Source organism: Solea solea, chromosome 2 (genome assembly GCF_958295425.1).
Source record: "Solea solea chromosome 2, fSolSol10.1, whole genome shotgun sequence".
Lineage (NCBI taxonomy): Eukaryota > Metazoa > Chordata > Actinopteri > Pleuronectiformes > Soleidae > Solea > Solea solea.
The window spans coordinates 25,052,100-25,077,244 of record NC_081135.1 but is presented as its reverse complement, the minus strand read 5'-3'; the positions used below and the strand labels follow the sequence as shown (position 1 = coordinate 25,077,244).

At 42.6% G+C, this 25,145-nt stretch overlaps 2 protein-coding genes across 2 annotated transcripts in view; one reads left to right on the top strand and one right to left on the bottom strand.

Moving 5' to 3' along the window:
- The window catches only part of tmem198a (transmembrane protein 198a), a 32,206-nt gene extending 17,668 nt beyond the window's left edge, over positions 1 to 14,538 (top strand). The window contains exons 2-7 of the mRNA XM_058622957.1: positions 323 to 566; positions 5,023 to 5,261; positions 5,841 to 6,053; positions 7,226 to 7,349; positions 11,610 to 11,914; positions 12,849 to 14,538. Of these exons, the coding sequence (XP_058478940.1) occupies positions 428 to 566; positions 5,023 to 5,261; positions 5,841 to 6,053; positions 7,226 to 7,349; positions 11,610 to 11,914; positions 12,849 to 13,001 (1,173 nt within the window). The 5' untranslated portion in view covers positions 323 to 427 and the 3' untranslated portion in view covers positions 13,002 to 14,538. The remainder of the gene's footprint in view (positions 1 to 322; positions 567 to 5,022; positions 5,262 to 5,840; positions 6,054 to 7,225; positions 7,350 to 11,609; positions 11,915 to 12,848) is intronic.
- Positions 14,539 to 16,630: 2,092 nt separating this feature from the next.
- LOC131455435 (desmin-like) lies at positions 16,631 to 24,644 on the bottom strand. The gene is made up of 10 exons (XM_058623054.1): positions 23,976 to 24,644; positions 21,247 to 21,307; positions 20,897 to 20,992; positions 19,570 to 19,731; positions 19,361 to 19,486; positions 19,079 to 19,189; positions 18,838 to 18,947; positions 18,689 to 18,741; positions 17,992 to 18,083; positions 16,631 to 17,349 (listed from the first exon to the last, which is right to left on the bottom strand). Exons 1-10 carry the CDS (start codon positions 24,542 to 24,544, stop codon positions 17,308 to 17,310), a joined length of 1,422 nt encoding a protein of 473 aa, XP_058479037.1. The 5' UTR covers positions 24,545 to 24,644; the 3' UTR covers positions 16,631 to 17,307.
- Positions 24,645 to 25,145: the final 501 nt, after the last annotated feature.

Genomic DNA, 25,145 nt, shown 5'->3' with positions numbered 1-25,145 from the left:
AAATGCATTGTGAATTATGCTGCTAACTCTTTAGCGTATGCCCATGTGAATATTGACAGAACTGCAAGTTGTCTATAATGCAGTATTTTCCTCTGCTGTGGTTGTGAGTTGTGAGAGTGCCTGTGCTCTGCTGAGTTGTTTCTTTCCATTTACTTTTTTTCAAAATTATAGAGCGGACTTGTACTGCGCTGTCAGCGATCACTGTTGACTACATAAAATGAGCAATCAATAATCGCTCTCTCTTTCTTTTGTCTGTCTCACACTCCCACCTCTCTCTCTCTCTCTCTCTCTATCGCTCTCTTCCCATGCTTCCTGCTTGCAGGTAAACACGTCCCAATGGGGGAGGCCTGCTGAACCACACATCCCCACACTCCCTTCCTTTGATCCCTCACCCCACACTGCCTCGAACACCTTATCTTGAGCCACCATGACTTCCACCAGCCAAATGTTTGGTTTGGCGGAGCTGGGGCTGAGGTGTGACCAGGAGATTGAGAGGAAATATGAGATCGTGCCATCAGTGGTCTGCTCCATGTGCTGCCTCTTTGGAATCATCTACTGCTTCTTTGGTAAGTGAGGACGTGGTCAGACCCGTGCTTGTAGGATCTGAGCGGGTACGAATACGTATCTACCAAATCTCATGCATTACATGTCCGCATTGGGGGTTGCGAAAAAGATAACAGCACTGTTGGCTGCATTTTTGAAATAAAGCTGGTTTTTAAAGGTTCAAATCATCACCCATGACCCGTGCTTTAGAGCTGCCATGCATGTAGTGGGGCACACGGCGGGGGGTAGTGGTTTGTGCTGTTGCCTTGCAGCAAAAACCCACCCGTGTGAAGCTGCCGTTAGCATAACCCCAAATTCAGACACAAAGACATCTTTAGTTTCAAAAAGCGGATTGAAGGAGTCAGTCCACAAACAACAAAACAAACAATAGCAAGGCTGGATAAGCAACAACATCAAAAGCAAAATAAGTTACCTTGGCTGGGATCGAAAGCTGAGCAGGCAAGCATGTTGTCTGATGAGTGTTACCGGTAGGAAGACAAAACAATCTGGCAAATACTGGCTAGCTGAAGTGAGTGGTAGCAATCACAGTAATCTGCAGCAGGTGGGTTGGAGGCAAACCAGGTAAAGGGGGTTTCTCAGGCCAGACTGCAGGGAGAAAGACAAGCAGACACACCCACAAAACACACCCACTTATGCAGACAGGGGAAAACAGACAGACAGCCACATATTATAACAGGAGGTGAAAGGGGAAGAGGAAACAGAAGGAGAGACATCTTGTACAGATTGGAACAATCAAGCCTTTCTGCATGGAGTTTGCATATTCTCCCTGTGTGTGTGTGTGTGTGTGGGTTTCCTGCAGGTACTCTGGTTTTCCTCCCACAGTCCAAAAACAACCATCCATCTATCTACTACCACTTTATCCTCCACATGAGTGTCGCAGCGTGTACAATCTGGCAAATACTGACATAGGGCGAAAGACGGGGTACACCCTGGACGTGTCGCCGGTCCATCAGTCCAAAAACATGCAGAGGTTAATTGAACGCTCATTGAATTTGAGAGTGAATGGTCTCTGTGTGTTTGCCCTGCGATGGACTGCTGACCTGTCCAGGGTGCACCCTGCCTATCAACCTGTGTCTTTTGCGATTGGCTCCAGTGACCCGCGGCCCTCATGTGGAGAATACTAAGTCATTTGAATGATGCACCAGTTTAGAGAGATATAAAAATGAGTTTTCAGCATTTCAGGAAATCAGGACCTTCAGATTTGGAGTCAGTATAGTGATACCTACTCCTAAATTAGAGGATCACAGACGTTTGCGTGTGTGTGTTTTTTTATCTAAACATTTTACACCCGTTCGACAGAAAGATATTACTTATTTTCACTAAATGACGCTTAATGTGTTTTTGCAAACACATGAACACCTCCTCTCCGTAAACGGGAAAACTGGTGATCCTTGGCATTAACAACAAATACGTGGGACTCACAGTGTAGCTTGACACTTTGTCGGGATTTATCTTTTAATACGAGCAAGTGCCGTGAATTTATTGGAAAATTGATCAACACAGAGCCCGAGACCCACAAACTCCGGGGCCGTTGATCGTGTTTCTGTCATGAGCAGTGCCACGGAATGCTTCTCATGTTACTGGGCGTGTGAATCGATATACTGCTCTGCGCTGTTACTACAAGATACAGAACCCCTCATTGAGCTAGCTGGACTACACTATGGTTTTAGACTCGTATGATCGGTCAAAAGCCTGAATCTTTATTCAGTGAATTGCTGTTATTATAGAAAAAAAGACCCTGCCATCTTCTAAAGAAAATATGTAATGCTTTGCCGCTGGTTTCATTTTTGTCTTTCCACACATTTTTACTGAAAGAGGACGACCTAATGCCTTTTGGCCCTTCAACTCATGAACTCCTGCTCCACACACACACACACGTAGTTTGACTGCATCATAAGCGTCAAACATTCATCCTATCGAGTTTCAATGTAATGCCATTACAGCAAAGAAACAAAACAATCAATAAGTAATTATGAAGAGAAGTGCTTTAAGTGTAACAGGCTGTCTAAATTAGGCTTGTTTTGCGTGTTGCTGACAAAAGGTTGAAAATTGCACGTCCCTGTGAATAGTGAGCAGTAAAAGTGCATGAAAGCCCTCAAATGATGACATTGCTCTGTGAATGTCTTTTGTTGCCTTGTATCGGCTTATTCACAAGTTATTTATTTGTTAAAGTAGCAGAGGTGGTGGTTTTCAATGCCGCTGTCTTTGTGAGAATTATTGAAGGTTCAGTCAGTACCTGACAGGATGCAGACACACAAGATCAGATGCATGCTAATTTCATTTATATCATATTTTTTTGCCTTTGCCACACAGACAGTATAGAGACACTAATAGCTCTTTGAGTGTCACAGTAACATGATGCCATTAGCAACTTGTATATGTGTGTATGTATAATTCTAGAGAGGCAGGAAGAAAGGAAAGCATCTGATTATGGCCATGATTCATTGTGACGTGTATTAAGTATTATATAACACAAAACACAATCCTTTGGTTCTTTACAACTTTATCTTCATTTTTTTTGTGAGTAACAACCAAAACCCGCCATAATACGAACCTCAGAGGTCAATTTAATTTAAAAAACTGTCACTTTATAGATTTTTGTTTTTTAATGTAGATATTCTGAGAAAACATAATATTTTTGGGAAACTGCAACAGGCATGCTGGTTTTCTTTGGGATGAATATTGATGTGTGTTGACTCTTTGAGTAAGCTTGATGCATACAAATAGGCAGAGAGGGATTCAATGAAGCATGTAGACAGCATTAACATTCACTGTATATGTCTGAGTAAAGCATTGATGTCACTGCCTGCACTGCAGTTGCCTCACAAGGCTGACGTTGTGCTGGGTACAAGTACAATATCGTAATATAACTTTCTTCAATCGTTATTTTAACCATTTGACACCGAGCGTATCGAAGACGACGGGTTCACGCAAGCGCACTTTGTGGTTATTGCAGTAATTTCACTCATGCTGTTGCTGGAAGCCTGCGAATCAGCGTCTTTGTCACCAGAGAGTTGTAAAAACGCCTGTACACATTGGACATTGAGACTCAAACAAAGGGAATTTTGTGTTATACTGGTCAAATTTGAAATTTGACCAGTTGACCCAAGACGTTGAGATTTCTCTGTGTTTTACAGGAGGTGTCAGTCCATACAAAAAGTAAACTAAAACCACATTTTACAGCAAAAGTAGATCTTGAATCATCTGACATTTTTCATGATCATTATCAACTGATTTGAAAATGTTTATCGTGATAACCTTTTGTCAGTATTGTCCAGGCCTACAGTACATTGCCAACAGGCAGCGAGACTGTGTGCGCTTGTGGCTTCAAAATAAAAAGGACAAAGAACAATCCTTAGTGCTGGTATGGTAAATATCAAGTGTCTGACAGATGGTTACAGATTTCTGACAGAAGAGAAATGAACAGTTACAGTTCACTGCACCTTTCCTAACGAAATGTAGGAAACACACACACACACAATTGAGAAAAGAAGAGAAAAGATGGAAGTGCATCAAATGAATGAGGTGGTCTGGCAGAAAAAAGCATGCACAGTGGGTCAGATGAGAGGAGGAGTATTGTTTCGGCTTCACTGTGCAATGCTTGATTACACAGAAATAACAATCTCCCCCCGAGACAAGGTTCAGTCAGAGAAAAGATGCAGACAATGAGAAACACAGACATACTGTAAGGACCAACGAGATTTTAACTTCATGATAATTCAAGATTGAATGGCTGAAGTGTCATTTCTCAGTGCAATAAAGCAAATTAAGATGGCGAGTGAGTTAAAGAGTGAGACGACAATGTAGGACAACAGCTTGGGATCGCACAATGAACGGGGTGGGGCGGCGGTGAAGGAACACAGCTGTTCTTTTAAGTAGAGCTGTTGACTAATGAATGTCAATGACCTTTTGTTAAAGGGAGATAGTCCTTTTTAAAGCAAATTTCATCAAGAATCATCCTCACAAAAATGATTCGAATGTGTTCACAAACTGCTCTATTAACGACCTTGTTGTTATTTTACTTGCATTTTTATTGGAATTTTAATTTTTACAGCCTTTTGCAACACAAAATAGGACCCAGATGCAGGTCTGAGCTTTTAAACAAGAAGAGTGTTTAATGAAACAAATCAAGGCGGGAGGAGAGGGAACTGAGTTCAAAGTACAAAAAAAATACAGAAAACTACTGTAGGAGCACTAGGAGCAGAAACACCAAGAGACAGGGGAAGCAGAGTCACTAAACAGGAGAAAACTGTTGTCATAAGCGCTGTTAAAAAATACTTTGTGAGACTCTACACTCTCTTACACAAAAATAAAAAATGATAAATGAAAGGAAACACAAGCCAAGTGGAACACAAACCCTAAAATCCACCCAGACACACACACACACACACACACACACCCGTTTGTGTACTTGCCTGTGATCGTATCACAGTGGTCTGTTTCCCGTGTCTCCCTCAGGCTACAGATGCTTCAAGGCCGTGTTGTTCCTCACAGGCCTAATGTTTGGCTCTGTGGTCATCTTCATGCTGTGCTACAAGGAGCGGGTGATGGACACTCAGCTGAGCGTGGAGGCCTCAGTCGGTATCGGGCTGGGGATCGGGACCCTGTGTGGCCTGGTGACCATGCTGGTACGCAGCGTGGGACTGTTCATGGTGGGCCTCCTGCTCGGCCTGCTCGTCGGCGTGGCTTCACTGGTGGTGAGAGACACACGTTTCTTTTGTTAGATTGATAGTCATTGGCATACAATGTGCTCATTAAGTTGCATGATGAATAAACTCATGAGATTTACACTGCCAGGCCCAAAAAAGACACATTCACTTATGTTTTATTTAGTGCCTACACACACAAGCCAGATGATGTGGTATTGCTTCTGACATTCAGGTCTAGGTTCAGCAACATTAATGTCAGCTGACTACCTGAATATAATGAATGACTAGGTTTTTTCAGGCATATTCCAAGACGACAGTGTCAGGACCGATCAGGCTCAAATTGTGATAGAGCAACTCAGGGAACGTGAGACATAATTTTCACACATGGATTGGCCAACACAGAGTCCACACCTTAATGCTTATATAAATGTTACAGCTGTGCTGGAGAAGACTTAACACGACTGTCAAACTCCATCATAAATACAAGATCCTGGCAGACAATTAATGCAGCTGTAGACTGGATTAAATTCACAGTTGCTTCTTGCAGCAAAAATCGAAGCTAAAGGCAGACGTGTGGTTGTGATTTAGTCTGGATGTAAAAAAACCCCTCCTGTCTCCCTCTCTCAGGTCATGGAGGAGTTCTACCACCCCAAAACTGTGTGGGTCCCCCTGGGCATCCTCCTCGGCTGCGGGACATTATTTGCAGTCCTCACTCTTCAGTGGCAGTGCTTCTTCGTCACCATCTCCACCGCCACGTTTGGCTCGGCCATCATCACTGTCACCGTGGATTACTTCATAGAGCTGTTTGCCTTGGTGCACTATGTCTACGAGAGACTCCGGGTATGTAAAGCGCCGTTGACAGTAATGCGCTTCATATATCTGAGGTCACTGTGTGAGGACAATCATGTGTGTGTATTTCAATCAGGAATGACAAGTGAATTATTAAAAGTGATTTATTAAAAACTGAGCAAAATGTGAATAGTCTTCAATGAGTATTTGGCGCGATATCAAGGCTGAGGGCATCTGATTCTGAGCAGAAGCACTGATGGTGACCCGATGAGACCGATGTAGGAGGAAGAATGATGAATCCTATGAGACTGTGAAGACACGGCGGGGATGCGGAGGTGGAGGGTGCACATGACAGCAGAGCACGAAGAGAGCGAAGGCAGAAAGGGACACCACTAAAAGACAGCAGTGAGGAGACTGGCTAATGATTTAGGTGCGATGACACTATTGGGGCAGATGAGTGATGCCAAGGGTAATAACAGCAAGGAAGTGACATTGCACATGCTTGAAAGCAGAGGAGAACTGAGCATGAGATTATGAATGGAGGTTGGAACAGTGTCGGAAACTTACTGGAGCGCTTCATATCAAACTTAATTTCTGCATCCCTGGTTTTTTGTTGAACGGTTGCTCTGGTTCTGGCTGCTCTGCTTTCTTGCTTTGCAGACAGACTGTCAGAGAAGCTGACGGGTGAAATGCCCTGATATTGATCACTGAATAGAAAAGTCAACACACTTCACCGTGATGCACTAGATGCACTCGAAATCGGTGGCAGGAGCTTGTTGTGTGAATAGTTTATTTGAGAACGGGGAGCTCTCTGCTTTTGAATTATGAGTGGATTAGAGAAAGCTGCATTGATGGTTCAGGTTGTCATAGCGATAGTTGAACACAGTCAGTTTTTCTCCCTTGTCTGTGCTGCAATCAAACCTCTATCAAATTGTCAACACACATTACAGATTAGACACGTTTTATTTGCCTACTGGAGGAGAGATGACAAGTCCACACAACTATATTATGACTAAACCCACACGGACACACACTGCTGGAGATACTTGGTGTGACAGAGCATTGGTACACATATCCAACAGCACATTGAGTATGATTTACATTAGAGATGAAACAGATTATCACTTGTCAAAGTGGAACAAACAATGCTACAGGAAGTGTGTTTCTGTAAAATCTTTATCAAATGATCAAATAACTAATAATTCAACTGCATTTTTTTGTAGGTGGCACCAAAGAAGCCAGTCTGCTGGTTTACCTGGGTCATCTTGGGAGTGTGGCCTGTCCTGGCGGTCCTCGGAGTGCTGATCCAGTGGAAAGTCACTGCAGAGGGATTTTCTCACACAGAGGGTAAGTGATGCTGCTGCTGTTCACACACAACCAAACTCATTTATTAGTTTCAAATCTAATCAAAGCTAATGCAGGAAAGAACTATTGTTTGAGCACAATACTGAACATAAGTTTGTAATCCTTATCAACAGCATTTGTTCAGCGACACCATGATAATTAAATGATGTCAGTCTTTTTGATAGAAAAAAAAGATGTGTGAAGAACCAGAAAAGGGTTTAGCTTCCCTTGCAGAACACTGCACAATAAAACAGCAGTAATACCTATTATCTACAAACATCTTGTTGTCACGGTTCATGTACTGGCAAAAAAAAAAAAAAAAGGCTGAGGGCTCAAATCAAAACACTCGCAGGAGCAGCAGGCATTACTAGAATTACTTGTCAAAAAAAAACAGGCTTGTTCAGCAGTTTGAAGTCAGTCCCAACAGGCAAACACCAATCTAACAGGGTGCAAAGGCAGCACGCTGCAGATCACAGGCAGATTTACAGGAACGGACAGAGAGGAAACAGGCAGGTGAATTCAGATCCATGTAGACGCGCAGACAGGATGGGTTGCAAAGTACTTGCATATAACAACGGTGACTGTCTGGGGGTAACTGCTGTTCATGAGGGAACGAGAGAAGCAGGTGTGCAAATGGGTGGGGAGGTCATGTGAAGTGAAAAGACGGGAAACACATGGAGGACAATTGCTGGGCAACGGAAGGGGTATGAAATACATTAGATCTATTAGAAGTTAACCCTTAGAACACAGAGCTTTTTGGCTGCTTTTTTCCATTACTATGTTTAAACATACAGTATATACTGTACATATGGTACAAGCATGTTCAATATAGAGTGTCTTATATCCTTTAGTTTAGCACAACCTAGACAATCTGATGAAAAAATGTCTGTCATTTTCACCAACCATATAAACACACCTGAGCAAAAAGTACTCACCATGTTTAAAGTCGGGTTGAATTTGTGAAATCCGGAAATATGTCACAGTTCAAAGTCTATTTTGTGACTTCTGCACAATTATTGCAACTTTATATCACTACTAAAAATGTGATATAAAATTAATCATCACTTTGACTCAGCAACACATAAGAAGAACCCCCCCCCCCAGGAAGTCCATATAAGGAGTTGTGTATTATTCCCACGGTGCACCTGCGGCATAGATCTGTGCCGCATGAGCACTAAGGGTTAAGTGGTATTGTTAAATTAAGGCCAGGTCTGAGGCCAAAGTAAGGAACAGAGGAACAGAGGAACAGACATGTGACATATGAGAACATCAGCCAAGACCTAAGTGGGTTATTTTAATAAAAAACATCATTGAAGTGAAATTAATTTATGAAAATGTGCAGATACATATCCTATGAATAAAGGCAAACGCCATTTCACTGAATGTAAATTTACAGTTATGACACAAGCTCTTCACCACTCTGGATATTGTTAATCCGTTAATGATATGCACAGACAAGGTTAACTCAAGGAAAGTGGGCCTTTTCTCGTCACACTTCTCCATTTCCTCTCTTGCTTTGCAGTAAGGTCGCGCTCTATGTTCACGACATTAGGAACACTGCTCCATATCTATTGACATTTGAGCATAATGTCTACAAGGTCTCAAGATTAAGTTAACCTCTGCATGTGTTTGTAAATGCAGCTTTAAATTTATGTTGCAGTATTTACCACCAATAAGGACCGTGACATCCATGCAGTAGAAAGTATATGCCTGTGTGATGCTGACATATGTGCATGGGAGGTTTAATAAAGGATTCATCCCATTCAGTTTCATGTTATTTTATATTTCCTGTAAGCCACAAAAACACAACATTGTGAGATGTGCAGTTTAATTTGAAAATAGAGCGTTTAAATTCAATGAAATAACTTTTTTATCGCTTTAGAAATGATTACCAATATGAGGGCAGAGAACAGTTTAACTGTAAGTGTGAGAGAAGAGACTATGTTGTTCTGAATTCAGCCATAACACAGATGGCAGGGCTGCACACACACACACAACACAGGCCGAGACACTCATTACTACAGGGGAACTTAAACTCGCTCCACACATTTATTTGTACACACACCATTTCTAGATTTGGTGTTTGCTGGCACATGATGTGCAAATTTACTCGGCATACATGGCCTCAGATAATAGGTCTGAACACGAGGTTGACGTGATTTATAGTCAGAGAGAGCGCGTGGGCAAAGATATAGAGGGAAAAAAAAGACACATGGAAGAAGTGTGGGAATAATAAAGAAAAAACTAACCTACAAAAAAGGGAACAATTCACTCAAATTCAAGGCACACAGTGCAGCCACACTCACCCTCCAGCCCTCTAAATTTCTATTACAGTCTCCCTGAGTATTCCTCTTACCTCATGAGGAATAAACGCCATATTAAAAACATATTGCATTGACAATGTTTCTAGCGATGTTACAGCTAAAGAGACCTGTGAGAGCTGAATACATTAAACAGTGCTCTTGCAGTAAAAAAGCAAAAGCTTAAAAAAAAGGTGACAAAACCAAATTGTGGCATTTCTGTTTGCACTATGTACATGTGTTGTGTGCATGGGATACTTGTTGCTATAAACATTGTGTAGCTTGTGATTAGGAAGTGGATGGATTAATGCAAGAAAGCTTAAAGGAATATTCACCGATTTGTGCTTCCCAACATCAGTTTCCCCTGAGTCGAGAAATATCGTCATTCTTTTTTTTGTTACGTGCCCACCAGTGACACTTATTATCATCATTATTTGAATTGTTGACACGTTAGTGTTGCTGTTTGTTTGCAGCCTTTTCATTGACAACAGTCAGTGTAAGTGGTGACAAACACTGTGTTGTCTAATAAAAGAGGACGGCTAATGATGTGGAGCTGTTAAGATGGAGCAGGTGTACTGGGGGAAGGGGCAGGGTGAGGGTGATCACCTGGGGGCACCATGGTGAAGCAGAGCAAGAAGACCAGTGAGGAAAATTGATGTCAGCTGATTGAATAGCATGCAGAACAGGTAGTATAGGGATTAACTTGTCTTTTTTTTTATCCTGCATGTCTGTTTTACATACATATGTACTTTTATACTTGTAAGGACCCTCAGTGACATTATGTATTCCTTAGGCTCAAACCCTAATCCCAGCTCTGACCACCCCATTCCTTGAATTTAAACTAGCAGACATCATTCTGCCTAACTCCCGAGGCCTGTAACTCGCACTTTAAACACACACAGTCATGTCTCCATAACTTCAGAAAACACTTTATTCATTTCCTTGAGACTTAACCATAACTACTTTTCCCAACTCTTACTGCAACCAACATCTAGACCTAACCTCCAAAAACACACACACTGTGGCCAGAGGGGCCTGATGTGGGGTGAGCTAAAAAAAAAAAAAAAGAATAGAAGAGGGGGTATCATTAAGTAGTTTCTCAGGCAGATGGTGCCTCATTAGCTGTCCGCCTGTGCAGGGAAACAACAATAGACTTCATAATACCCCCCTAACACACACACACACACACACAGGTTTCCATGACTTCAGAGGACACTGCATTGACTTACATTCATTTGCTGGAGACTTATTATCTTAACCATAATTACTACAGGCCTAATCCTAACCTCAGCCTAACTTTAAAACATGACTTCACATTCAAATGTACTCATTTACGTGAAGGGGGCTTGATTTTTGTTCCCATAATGTGATTTTGGAAACAGTTACACACACGCACACACACTTGTCTTCAGGAAGTGCGCAGCATTTTGACCTCCCACAGCGGAACAGGAAACACTACGCGATTGCACCACGTTAAACCAAGGAATCAAAATGCCTCCAAACCCGTGTACCCAAAAATAATCATGTGCGTAATCAACGGGCAGCAAGACCGATAGGATGTTGGCCATGCTTTGCAGGGAAGAGTGTGGAAATAACATGAACACGCTCACCCACTCACAATATGCCAGGACACTGCACAGCTCACTACACAAAGGGAGACAATTTATTTCATCAGCAAACTGACTGAATGAAGGAAATGAGGAGATGGACATGTGTTTATTTTCTTTTGGAGACTTCTCTACGACAAATGGACATAGGGCTTGTTCACCACGAGTAGAACAAAAGCTGATTAAAATATTCCATCTAACTGAATAATTTCCTCTCATCAAAATCTGTTACTCTTTCTTGTTCAATAAAACATTTGCTGTGTCATTCTCTCGCTCTCATTGTGATGATCAGTTATTCTCCTTCTCTCCTCCGGTCCACATACTAAAACATCCTTTTTCTCCCCCCTCATCTGCAGTGGTTTTGAGCCGCCAGCAACGGAGGATCCAGCTCATGCGTATCCGACAGCGTGAAGAGAAACTAAAGAAGGAGAGGGAGAACAAGAAGAAGAAAAAGCGACCGAGCCAAAAGACCAACGTAAAGCAGAAGGGCCACATCACCCATCACCACCACCACCAGCAATATCACCATCCAGCAGTGTCCCACGTGCATCATCAAACCCAGAGCTCTCAGCCTCCGAAACTCCCTCCTCCTCAGACTGAACCCGGCTACCACCGCAAGGTCAACCCTAAAAGACGCTTCGATGGAGATGTGCTGTCACCGGTAGGAAGCAGTATTCTCCCTATTCTTGACAATGTTGTTATATTGCTCAAATTCTAATTAGGGCTTTTAGTAGAACAAAAACCATTTCAAGTAATTGCATCTTTTCATTTTAATAACGAAGCTTGTAAAATTGGTCTGTGCGGAGGCGCATGGTTTGGTGGCATCTTATTCGTCTGAAACAGGCTCATTAGATAATAATATTATCGTTGCTTTTGTTGGTTTTCCTTCCCAATGTATGGCAGACATTTTGAAAGGTCACAGCAGGTAAATGTCAGGTGATGTCACTTATTCAGTGTCAGGGTACATGCTGGATTACTGTCTCGCTGTTCATGCTTTACATGAACTGAACACAGCCATTATTAATGTTCTTAGTAACACCTGCTTTTTGAGCTTTATTATTAACATGTTCCATTTTATGACACGTTCCGTTTAAAGTGGAACTAGCGCTGCCCAGTGCCTGATTTTGAAAATAGCAAAAGAAGAGGGCTGAGGGCTGAGTGAGGGAGGACGGAGAGTGCACAGCAGTGAGGGAGCATGGTCTGGTAGTGAAACCTAACATTTAGTTGCAGCTGTCTGACAAGGTGCTGCTCACACTGTCACATGGTGGAGTGAGAAAGGTGACACCTGCGCGCGTTTAAAACCAGTGCCAGCAAGGTTTAAGGATGTATCACACACTCATGCGCCAAAGTTCAGCAGCTTTCTAAGTAAATGTTATGAACCTATGATCTGGTCTCTGATCCACGTGGTGTCAGACGTCTCAAGTCTCTAATGTGAATGCCGCTGACAGAAGCAAGTAAACAGAGTCTTGGAGCTAGCTGAGACACAGCGGAGCCAACGTTAACGTTCTTGTGGTTGAACATTGTATTTTTCAACAACTGTATTTTGTGTGTTAGTATACTGATGCTCACTAAAGGTATTTTGTGTCTGTTTACAGAGCTACATCAGGAGTTTCAGGGACCGGCAGACTGACAGGCGGGCGTACTCCCACAGTCGAATGATGAGCCGATCCCGGATGGCCGAACTTGACTATGACTGCGGCTCTCAGGTGCCCCTCACGGCCCCTAATGGACCCCCAGTTCGCATATGATGCAGCGAATGAGGCTCAGTTCCGTGTACACGACTGCAGAATCTGCTTCAAAAAAGAAATGTTGTCACAGAATAGAATATCGAACCTTACTGTGCCGAACCTAATCGACTGCCTATCCCAAAAGTGGGAAGGCTGAGTCTCACATTGGTTTCCTCCTCTCAGATAAGAGGTTGCTTATTTATAAGGACAGCTCGGTCCCATTTTGTGTTTTTTAAATATCAAGAAATAAGGAACAAGAACTGACTACTGTTGAAGCAATGTGAGTCTTCTGGTACTGGACCTATTGAGAGGACACTGGATAAATAACTGGACCTGTCTTGTGGGGAACAGACTGAACTGTTTGTGTCGATCATTTGATTTAAGGAGATTTCCAATCAAATTATAGAGAGAATTAAAGTGTAAAACACCAATTTCTCCCTAAGTGGTTGGGCCATGCAAGATATAACTGTATATTCAAGGAGTCAATGTAAAAATATATATTGGCTTTAAGAAAGAACATTAAAAAAAAACACACACTGGAACAGAGAGGCAGCTCTTCATAATGTTATTCTTTGAAATGTTGCTGAATGAAATCAGCCGGTTATTTTCACTGACAGCATGTGAATCCAGACTTGGGGGCACACGTGTTGTTTTGGCTCGGGGTGCATTGCATTAAGCATTTACCATTAAAGACAGTTTTTTTTTTAATGTACTTTAACTCACGAGCACTCAGTGTGTCATCGACTATGTTGCCCCCCCCCCCCCAATCGCCAACTGGACCAGAGCAGGAGACGCACCCGTACCTCCCTCCCTGTGTCCTCTTTCCACTGACTTTAAAGCGACTGTATGTAAATCTGATTCTTAGACATGGCTCGAAGTGCTCTCACATTCCCTTTCCACCACTCGCCCCGATCTATCTGGTCCAGAATCTGTTACAAATGCTGTTATAACATAATTAACACATGTCTGATACTGGTGGTGGTCCATGTATTTGACTGTTGACTTGTTGACTGTCAATAAAGTGTTTTGTGTGTGTGAGAGGAGGCAAATGAGCCCTGTGACAAATGATGGCTCATACCAAATAGAGAGATGGGGGGGATCAATGATAATGTATGTAGTCATGTTATGTTATCCTCATGAGTCAAATGTGAATCTAGTAGTTCTGACACGTGAACTGATGCTAAAGAGGGGGTTTGAGTCTCCTGTAAAATGACAGTGAAAGTGAAAAAAAAGTGAAAAAATCTCCCTACAAATGGCGCCCTCTAATGTTTACTACTGGACCTTTACTGTTTGTGTGTGAATATGTTTGTATGTACATGCTTTTGCGAACGGCTCATTTTTTTTTAAATGAAATCACACAGACACGCCGTTGTTGTGCTGAGCGTCCGGACTTTTGTAAAGGAAGTATTTTCAGTGCAGTTTCAGTTCCATCCGGAATTGAATGTTTCTGTAAACATGAAATCAAATCTAATATTGCAAAACACAAACGTGCATTTCACAACATTGGAAACAAACTATTTGAGTTTTGTATGGTTCGTTTTATACCTTATTTTCTAAAGGTTGACGACTAAAGCACTGTACGTCTACATGCTGAGGTGGTTCTGGGCTTTTCACTCTTACCCATTAATGCATGAGAATCCTTGTGTAACTGTTTCCAATGTGTCTGTGTTTCTGTGTGTGACTGTTAATGTGGAAAAAACAAACAACAACAAGCGTCTGGTTTCCCAGGGTGCACAAATCATTTTCAGCACTGACTGACTGAAATTGTGGGAAACACGGCGAGCTGAAAGTGAGCGTTATAATCTGATAGTTTACAGTGACCACACTGCAACCTCTTCGATAATCGAAAAAAAATATGTGAAGTAGAACAATAATGAATATTTGACATGACAATATTCAGTCCCAGTGAATAGGTTCTTCTTCTTTTCCTTTCTTTTTTACACTGTCCAGGTAAAGGTCTTTGAAAAGGCACCTTAAATCTTCTTTCTCCTCTTTTCATGTATTATGTTAAATCACCTTTTGTTCTGCTGTATCACTGGAAACAAAATCTAACCCTATTCTAAATCTTGGACCTTTGGTGAATAATTCTTTTACACGTCTTCTCTATTTGCTGATCACTGCTGAAAATATGATGGGGTAATAATGTCTTTATTGTAGATATTGGACTGTAAATAGTTTTTAAATGTACAAATATGTGGGTTTTTTCCCCCCTGTTCACACCTTGATTGCTTATGTTATTTACTGTATATCCAGTTGGGTTTGTTTTACCTGGGTGGTGGATGCACTTGTTTTTTTTTGTTCTCATCTTGCCATTGTGAGATTCTGAGACGGCAAATAATTTTCATACCACCCTGTTTACATTTGTTTATTGTTATTGTTATTGTTATTGTTATTATTATTATTATTATTATTATTATTGTTGTTGTTGGTATTGCGCATGAATTTATATGGACCTAAAATAAACAGTGTGGTTCTTCAGCCTGCAGGTCTTGTTGTCTCTGCTGTTCCGACACTCTTTTGCTAATTGAGGTGAGCATTTATGATTATGTTTAAATAACTAAACATTAAACCACTGGTTTTATTATAGTATTCAATGGCAGATATTATACAGTAGACCTATATCATTTGTCAGCCAGGAGATAACAAATGGCAACCCGTAAATACTTGAATTAAAGTTCACAAACTACCATCGCATGTTTCTATCTCGTGCTGTTGAGTGTTCACCTGTAAAATAGGTTTACATCATTAACACTAAAGAATGTGGTTTGGGCGTTTCGTCTGACTCGTAACATCCCAGCCAACATTTGCAATAATTACAGTATGTAAACACAAAAGGTTAAAACCTTTTTGAATAAAAAAAACAACAACAAATCTGAGAAGTAAATTCAAAGGAAATGAATTACTTGCTGCCTCCTTATCATTGACCAGCGACTCTGACATTGTTGCTATTGTCAGAACCGTGAACAAACAGCGATGGAGACTTGAAGATCTGACCAACATGGCTCCACTAATTAGAGCCCCAGCAATGGAATGACCTTCTCTAGCTGTCTCTCTGTGCATCGCTCTTTGTTATTATTTCTCATGAATCCTCCTCTCGTTTCTTTCCCTGTGTGTCTCTGAAAAACCTTCCTGTTACATTTGTCCCCTCTGTTTCCCTCATTTTCTCTCTGTACCACACTCCCGGTCTCGCTCTCTTTCTTGCTTGCTCCTTTATTGTCAGTGTCTTCATTTTCTCCTTCCCACACTCCCCACTTTGGTTCTTTGTTATCGGCACTGACATTTTCAGTCCAGCGACTTAGACATAAACAAACTGCACCAGCTGTAATTCTTGGAGCTGCTAATCTGCTTTCTGCGAGAACCAAAGCTCGGCGAGGACCAGCTCATTAAAAGCTATTGTTCGTTCTCCTCCTCTGTCTACGCCAAGAGTAGCACTGATAGTTTGAAAAGAACTGCATCCCCTATTCTCTTTATAAAAGTAAATTAAAAGTCAGAGGAGTGTTACGCTTGGCTTGAAAAACTACAATCATTTTGGTCCACATCAGATGATTAATGCATTGGGTGGAAACATTGCATAAGGGAGCCACTGAAAAAAAGCATGAATCCTCACACACACACACACAAGTCAAAGATTTGTCTAAAACTAGAGAAACTGAGTGCTCACAATAAATGTCTTTATTTATTGAGATTTTGTCCCAGTGCATCAACGTTGACATGATTACCCTTACACACACAATACTGTGAAAACAACAGCACATGCTGTTAAGCTCAAAAGTTCCTTTTCCATCAGACATTTGTGCTTCTGACATTTAATCAAACCTCAGACCTCGCACTTCGTCGCACTTCCCTCAGATCAGTTAGTCAAATAAAAGCCCTTCGTACTCAGGTCATACACGTGTGCACTTAGCTCAGAAAGATTTGCTTAACGTTCTGTATTCATTCACATCGTAGTGTTTCACTGATCCGTCTCGCACCTTGGAAACAATTCAATGTTCGCTGTGACTTTAAACTTTGCTCTCGTCTTTGAATCATATCTATAGACAAATGTTGTTTTTTTTGAGAGGTGGAAAGAATATACTGGAATGCAGTGCATTGCACCTCTGTTGCGCATCTATTTTGTTTATCATTATGGCGTTGTATCAAGATACGTGTATCCACGTATATAATTCAACGTTTTCCTTTTAAATTGGTCAGTGTTCCTCATCTAAAAATGGGCTCGGCTTAAAAATCATCGTAGTAAAGAAAGGAAAATGTAAATAGCTGTCTATTTTTAATATTTCTTTTTTTTCATTTATTCTTTTTTATAGTTTCTAATGTTGCCTCTGTTTGTTCACATGATGTCCTGCTGGTGCTGTGTGGACTCACTGACCACCTGAGGAGGACAGAAAGAGATTATGTGGAAACTGTAACAAAAGAAGTAAACAACAAACATTGAAAACAATACAACAAAGTGAGTGAGTGGGTTGATACTCTGAATTGCATGTATTGTTTTTGAGTGTTGCGTGAAAAACTGTGCACGGGCGACAGAAACGGCCGACAGTGAAGCTGCGTATTGGTGGAAGCCAGTGTAACGTGTTACTGTCTATGTTAAAGCGTCTACGGGGTGGATGCAAACCACATGGCAGGGATTCCTTTAGAGACTAAGATTAAAACTCCAGGAATGTGATTTTTTTTTTTTTTTTCCCATGCTGCCAAATGCACTTGTGAACGTTAGCTTATTGCACCATCTATGAAGGTAGGGGTGAAGAATCAATGAAAGCTATGGTGCACAGGTGTCAAAAGATACTGGAACCAGACTTACACTCTGGGCACTAGCACCCTGGCTCATAGAATACTTAATCTGGGTGAGAATCAACAATCAACAAAGAATCAAAACAGCTCAGCTGCACAATTATTAACATCATAGCTGAACGACTACTTATGTGAGGATCTGCGTACGACTACATGTAAAGTAACTGCTGGAAAAACATACAACGTTGTGTGATTGTGTGTGTGTTTGTGTGTGTGCTCTAACCTCTCCATCTCGGGTCTCGATGGTTTTAATGAGAACAGTTTTCTTGGAGTGAACCTCTGGTGAGCGCTGATGCTGGGACTCAGGACTGGTCTCTGTAAGCACACATTCACACACAGCTCTTAAACTGCTGTTATCACAGACTCTACTTGCTCTACGGACACTTGTATTGCTCTCGGGAGGTAAATCATGGCGATGACACGCTCTGAACTTTGAGCTGACAGGCGTCAGTCTGTGGACTCGGAATAACTGCCACTTCAAAGTCAAACCCACACAGAAAATCACTGGTGCCACTCAATCTTTGCCGTACCTAATAAATCATCTCTAATTATTGCTCACTGTTTTTATTTGAGCAGCTGCAAAGTGTAGCGCGAGCAGTCGCTGGCAGAGAGTAATTGCACATTTCATCTGTAAACGAGGAGGCTAAATTGTTGGATTATTGATGTGTGGTTTCGTGACGATTGCCTCTGTAAATCAAAGAGCCAAGTGAGTGAGGTTTCTTTTTTTTTGAGAGTTCATATATCACCACACAGTGGACAGAATGTGATGCTGCACATGTGTGTCATCCCCTCGAAATAGCACCTGCCATATACAGTCACAAGCTATACTTAGTCTTTTTTTTTTGACTCATCTGGAATGTGACATGGATTTCTATGGATATTCGTGTGTGATGGGTAGATTGTGTGGTGTTTCCTCCCACCTCTGAATCCAATGGAGGAATAAGCAGTCTGGACTTGTCCAGTGGTAGTGATCCTGTGAATAATCACGAGCGCGTCAGTAATAATAGGAGGACGTATTCACACCTAAATACACATGACACAATGTTCCAGTGAGCACACAAACACACACCTGCTCTCCTCTCCCTCCAGCAGCTTGCGGTATGTGGCAATTTCAATATCAAGGGCCATCTTCACATTGAGGAGGTCCTGGTACTCTCTCAGGTGGCGGGCCATGTCATCCTTTAAATCAGTGGATGAAAAGATTTCTATCAACTTGTTTTCAAAATTCTGAATTCAGTATGAGTTTGTCACTGCACCTCTCGAGGTTTCATGCACCGAGGAGTCCGTGTAAAATGTGTTATGCTGAATACCTTCATCTTAGCAATCTCTTCCTCCAGGCGTGCGATAGTATCCTGGAAACCAGAGGCCTCGTGGCCCATGCGGCCCTCCATGTCTCTCATCTGGCGCAGCAGAGACTCATTCTGCAGGGGAAGAGAGAAAACATAGCTTAGTCTGAAAGAGACTGAAAGAAAAGGGTGAAGGTGTCAATTATGAGTGAAGGAAAGTAAGAAAAGACAACATGGTGGCAGAATCAGACTGAGGAAATGTAATGAAACGATTCACGCGTGTGAGAAACTGAAGCTGATACTCACGGTGCCTTTCAGAGAGTCAATCTCACAGGTGTAGGACTGGATCTGGTGTCTGTACTCCATGCTGTCCTGCTTGGCCTGACGCAGTGCATCGCTGTTCTTATTGACAGCCTGGTTCAGATCAGTCACCTGGGGAGAGAGGGGATCAGTGAGCTATCAGCACTCCTCTTTGTGTGTATGTGTGTGTGTGTGTGTGTGTGCCACCACCATACCTTAGACTTGTACCAGTCTTCAGCCTCGGCAATGTTCTTGGCGGCGATGCCCTCGTACTGCACGCGGATGTCCCTCAGAGCAGCAGTCAGGTCGGGCTTGGACATGTCCATCTGGATCTGGACCTGAGTGTCCTGCATCTGGCTCTGCAGCTCACGGATTTCCTGAGAGGTGACAAGAGAAGGAAGATCACGTTTATATGCGAATAAAGAAAAAATATATATCTATTTTTTATTTTGTTTTATTTTAAAGAACCAATTTGTAAGATTTAGTGCCATCTAGTGGTGGCACGCATGTTGCCTCGCAAAGGTTTTCTTCCACGGTACAAAAACATGCAAAGGTTAATTGGACGCTCTAAATTGACCCTAGGTGTGAGTGTGAGAGTGACTGGTCGTTCATCTCAATATGTCTGCCCTGTGATGGACTGATGATCTGTCCAGGGTCATGTGGAGGATAAAGTGGTGGACAAGGAATGAATTGATTGGATGAATGAAAAGAGGCTGAGATTACAGAATGTTACTCAATCCTCCTCCCTCGATCTCCTTCCTCCTATGTGGGAAAACGTACAGTGGCCCTCAGGTTAAGGCTGGGCAATCATTTAATAACAATATACATTGTGATATAATTGTGAAACGTAATTATAAATGTTCGATTTTTGTAAATGGATCAGTGAGAGCCATGTTGTCCCTCTCTCAGTCACGACACTTGGACATTGAACGTCTGGTATGTGACGTTCCCAACATATTGATAGCTATACCCAGATAACCCAGCGTCGGTCCAGGCAGCAAAAAGACAGCTTTGCTCCCAGCCAGCTGTCTTCCAAAAGACACAAATAACTTTGCATCTGTTCATGTGCGTGCACACACACACACACAGAGACACACACAAGCCTACAGAGACACAACAGCTGACATACTTCCGTCAACGTATCAGCAGTTTCTGAGAGGTCATAGTTGAGGTGGGGAAGACAGAATAACAAAAAGGAAACTCCAGTATGCCAGCGGGCGTCTGACTGTCTGTCTCCTTTCATGTGTGCAAGTGACTGTGCACAAATGTAGCACTGCAGAAAAAGTAACTGTACCGCATATGTGTGAAGCGATAAGGAATAAGAGGCCGACAATGTGAAGGTTGTGTAAATGTGGTTAATGGATGTGTTAACCCCCCCCCCCCAACGAGCTGAATGCCGACAGAGACTCACATCTGATGTTACAGGATATTTGTTACGTGATACACTACACACCACGCTGCACATGGAGCGCATAGCTGTATTACTGTAGGTGTGTCCTACTAAAAGGCAGCCACACCTAATTCACAGTCAGATGAACAAACCTCTTCATGGATCTTCTTCAGGAAGGCAATCTCCTCTTGCAGACTCTCAATGCGTCTCTCCAGGTCCAGCCTGGCCAGAGTGGCATTGTCAACATCCTGAATGAAACGCAAAACAGACACACGATATTTATAGTGGCCAACCAAACGATAAAAAGAAAGGTGCAGCAAGTATGGGCACTTGAGGGGTAACTGAGGCAGAGAAAGTGGTTGATGATGATGGGGAAAGTTGTACTTTGTTGGCTAAGAATGTGTCTGTGCAACCGAATAAAACTTCACCCCAGGTGTGAAGATGACTAAAGACTAAAATATGCACGAGCAAATTTATGTATTTATGGAAATAGAATACATACGCCTCTGAAAGCAGACAGGTTGTTCTCAGCCTCTTCCTTCTGATGAATCTCCTCCTGCAGTCTGCAAAAAAATGGAAATGAAACAGGAGACGTTGGAACATGAATGAACACAAACTCACACAACTGTGTTTGAGAATATGGCTTCTTCCTCAGGGGACCAGCTGGTGGAAGATTAAAGGAGAAGAACAGGCGAGACAAACAACCTAAAGTTTATTCTCGTATATGTACCTGCACGTACACACATCTTTATGAAGTAAGGCAGAGTTTGCAGCATTTGGACCTTACACAGCAAACAGGAAGCATATCCATGACACTACACGATGTACTATATTAAACCAAGGATTACACACACACACACACACACACACACACACTTGCTCTTTGATTCCTAAAGCTATCTATGGTGCAGCTGCTCTCACAATGTCAGAGTCAAAGGGGAAAAACTGTGACAAAGATGTAGTCTACCCTGGTCCCAGAAATGTGTAAATGTGTCTCTGGTATTTGGTCATTTCTGTCTGTTGTACAGTGTGTGTGCTATGTAGTATTTATATTTGAAATGAAATGGGGTTTAAATGAGATATGTACAGCACTTTGCATATTATACATATTTAAACTGCTCCACTGTGCCTTTGCAGAAAATATTTTAACAAACTTTACTGCTGTGCTATTCATATTAATGTCCCCGAGAATGTGTGCGTGTGTGTGTGCATGTGTGGCAATTACATTCTACTTTCCGCTTTTTGCTGGAACAGCAAAAGTACCAGCAAAAACTACCTTGCAGGGGAAAGGGAGAAATTGAACCAATAACAGGTTTTACAATATGTAATCTGCAGCTCTCCCTCCGGCTGAGTGTGCATGTGTGTGCGTGTACTTGTTACCTCCTGAGGATTGTGTCTATAGCATAACCACTGACCTTGTCAGGACCAGCACTCCTCATGGGGTCCAAAACCTGGTTTCACTGAGGCAGAATCTAATTTCTGAGAACCTGGTTAAATTTAAATCTAAGATTTGACTTGTGATAAGGTTAAGGTTGAGCATTAACTGCTTGGGGTTAAGGTCAAAGATAATGCTTTGTTTAGGCCGTGCTATGAATGTAAGTCAATGCAGAGGCACAGCTACACAGCACTCTGTGTGTGTTTTCTTGAATGTGTAGCTTTGTTTGGACCAAATCATGTAGAAATCATAGGGAGTGAGGACATTTTAGGAATGTGAGGACATTCTGTCTGGTCCTCACACCTATAGAGGGGTTTAAGACCTGGTTTTAGGTTAGAAATGGGTTTAGGTTGGGGTTAGGCAATGGGCTAGGGAATGCATCATGTCTTTGAGGGTCCTGTGTGTGTGTGCGTGTGTGTGCGTGTGTGTCAGCATGCATGCACTGACCCTGTTGGTGGAGGAGTATTTTGATCTCGCTCAGAGCAGCAGGTGCTTCGCCAATCTTCACTCAACACCACAGGCAGCATTTAAAAAAAGGGCTGATAAAGAAAAGTGGGTGTTTGCACATGTGCTAAATGTGTGTGTGTGTGTGTGTGTGTCTGTAAACTCTGTATTTGCTACCTATTTGGGGCCTTGTCTGGCATAAACACTGACCTTGTCAGGACCAGTAATCCTCATAGAGACTAAAACCTGGTCCTAAGGAAGCAAAACCTTTGTTTGGGCAGTTCAAATGAATGGACGTCGGTGCAGTGTCCTAAGAAAAAGGCTTTGGACACCTGTGAGTGCACACACACACACATTCTGTGTATATGTTAATTCTCTACTATTGTATCCTCTGGGGAACTGGAGCCAATCCCAGCTGACATAGGGTTAGGGGGTGAGGGGTGAGAGGCCGGGTACACCCTGGACAGGTCACCAATCCATCAATTAACCTAATCCCCAACCTGCACTGTGGGAGGACGCTGGAATATCCAGAGAGAACCTACACACACACACACACACACAGGGAAAACATGCCAACTCCACACAGAAAGTCCCTTTGTTTATTTGCAATGTTGCTTGTTGTTGCGGTGACAGAGATTCTAAATTCATAGAGCTGACCCAGTGGCTACAAATAGGCAGATGTACCCATATTATAGCTCTCTCGCTCTCTCTCTCTCTCTTACACACACAGAGCAAGATGTGGTGTGTCTCCATCTACTTGTCTTTCTGTCTGGCTGGGGTGCTGCCGCTTTCCGTCTGACTGAAACCTTACCTGTCCATCTGTCTCAACTCTCTTGCTATGAGTCTATGAGTCTGAGTCTCACTCATGCACTCCCTTCATTTTTGATGTGTCTCTTGTGACTAAATTATAAGACCCTTGTGAGACACAGTTAGTGGAACGTAACACTCATTAAAGTGAGCTTATCCTCCTGTGTTACCCTGTTTTTCCGTTCCTCCAAAAGAGAAGGATGCCTCGGGAAATCTGTGAGTTGCTGTAGAAGCCACATTTCGGGAAACAGGATTCTTATTGCTCAGGCTTCTGAAGACTATTCGAAGACGAACATCAAACATGGTTAAACTGCTCACTAGATGTGGTAATAGTAGGGAGAAGAAATTGCTTCTATTCAAAAGCTCACAGGCTGAAAAGGTTGGAACCCTCTGGTGAAGGCAATTTAGCTAATTATAGAGGTGCAGTGTGTCAGAGACTAATCTCCAACTTTTACAACATCTTAATATCAACCTGGGACTCAAGAGAAGCTCTATTCTGGGAACTTAGTATCACAACCATACATACAAAATCATTCGTGTGTTACCTCAGCTTAAGTTTCTGCAGGTCATCAGCCAGGTTATCTCTCTCCACCTCCACCCGGGCACGTTGGTTAGACATGGCCTCAATCTGCCTCCTCAGTTCCCTCATTTCCTCTTCATACATCTCAGACACACGGCCGGGCCCCTCACGGCCCCTCAGCTTCTCAATCTCCACCGTCAGTGCTGCATTCTGCTGCTCCAGGAAGCGCACCTTCTCGATGTAGGTGGCGAAGCGGTCGTTGAGGTGCTGAAGCTCGGCCTTCTCATTGGTCCTTGTGTTGAGAAAGTCCTGGTTCATGGCATCGGCCAAGTTGAAGTCAAGTTTCTCGCCGGAGTAGGTGCGCATGGCCGTAGAGGAGCCGTACCCGGCTCCCCCGGCACCAGACGACACTCTGTAGCTGGAGAAAGAGGGAGCGTTCTTGACCTCATACACCCTGGAGGACATATGGCTTGAGGAGCGGCCTCCTCCTACATTGGAGAAGAGGGAAGACATCGGAGAAGAACCCACGCCTGAGCCGAAGGTGCGGCGGTATGAGGAGGCAGACTGGGCTGAGGAGGAGTAGGACTTGCTCATGGCTGGTTGATTATTTGGATGGCTTGTGGTTTTGACGGAGCCGCTGGAGATGCTGAGACCCAACTGTCCCACTGGGCAACTGGGAGGGAAACTTAAGTGAAGAAATGTAGGGCACGAAGTGGAGCTATTTGTAGATGGGCCACACCCACTCAGACCCAAACCACTCCTCTCTGTCCCTCTCTCTTTCTCCAGTCACCGAAGTCTGTACTCTGACGACCTTCTACTCCGTCCCCTCGACTCCACCCTACGTTGTCGCCATTCTGAATCAAAGCACAAACCGAGAGAAATCTACCAATGGGGCCATTTTGAAATGTATTCCTAAGTTTCTCATTTCTACTCTTGGATGTTATCAAATCATATTCAAAATGAAAAAAAAAACAGACTATGCTACAACTTTAAAAAAACCTGGGGGCTAATTATTAAATATATTCTTGACAGCGTTTTAGTCAAAGTACAACTCACGTCTTTTTTGGCCTCAATTTGCCTCTCAAAATCTGAGCATAAAAGGACAATTGACATTATTTTTGCTGATTTAAAACATGTCATTTGAAACCATTTGTATTAATAATGTTTAGCATGAATGATTGCCTCCTGAGGGGGA

Bases quoted from the DNA above. Each gene is read 5' to 3' on its own strand.
- LOC131455435 (XM_058623054.1), bottom strand. From the start codon at position 24,544: ATGAGCAAGTCCTACTCCTCCTCAGCCCAGTCTGCCTCCTCATACCGC. The intron at 21,308-23,975 runs GTAACACACGAA...ATTTTTTTGCAG, and splicing joins CTGCAGAAACTTAAGCTGAG to ACTGCAGGAGGAGATTCATC. The intron at 18,948-19,078 runs GTATTCAGCATA...ACTGATTTAAAG, and splicing joins AAGAGATTGCTAAGATGAAG to GATGACATGGCCCGCCACCT.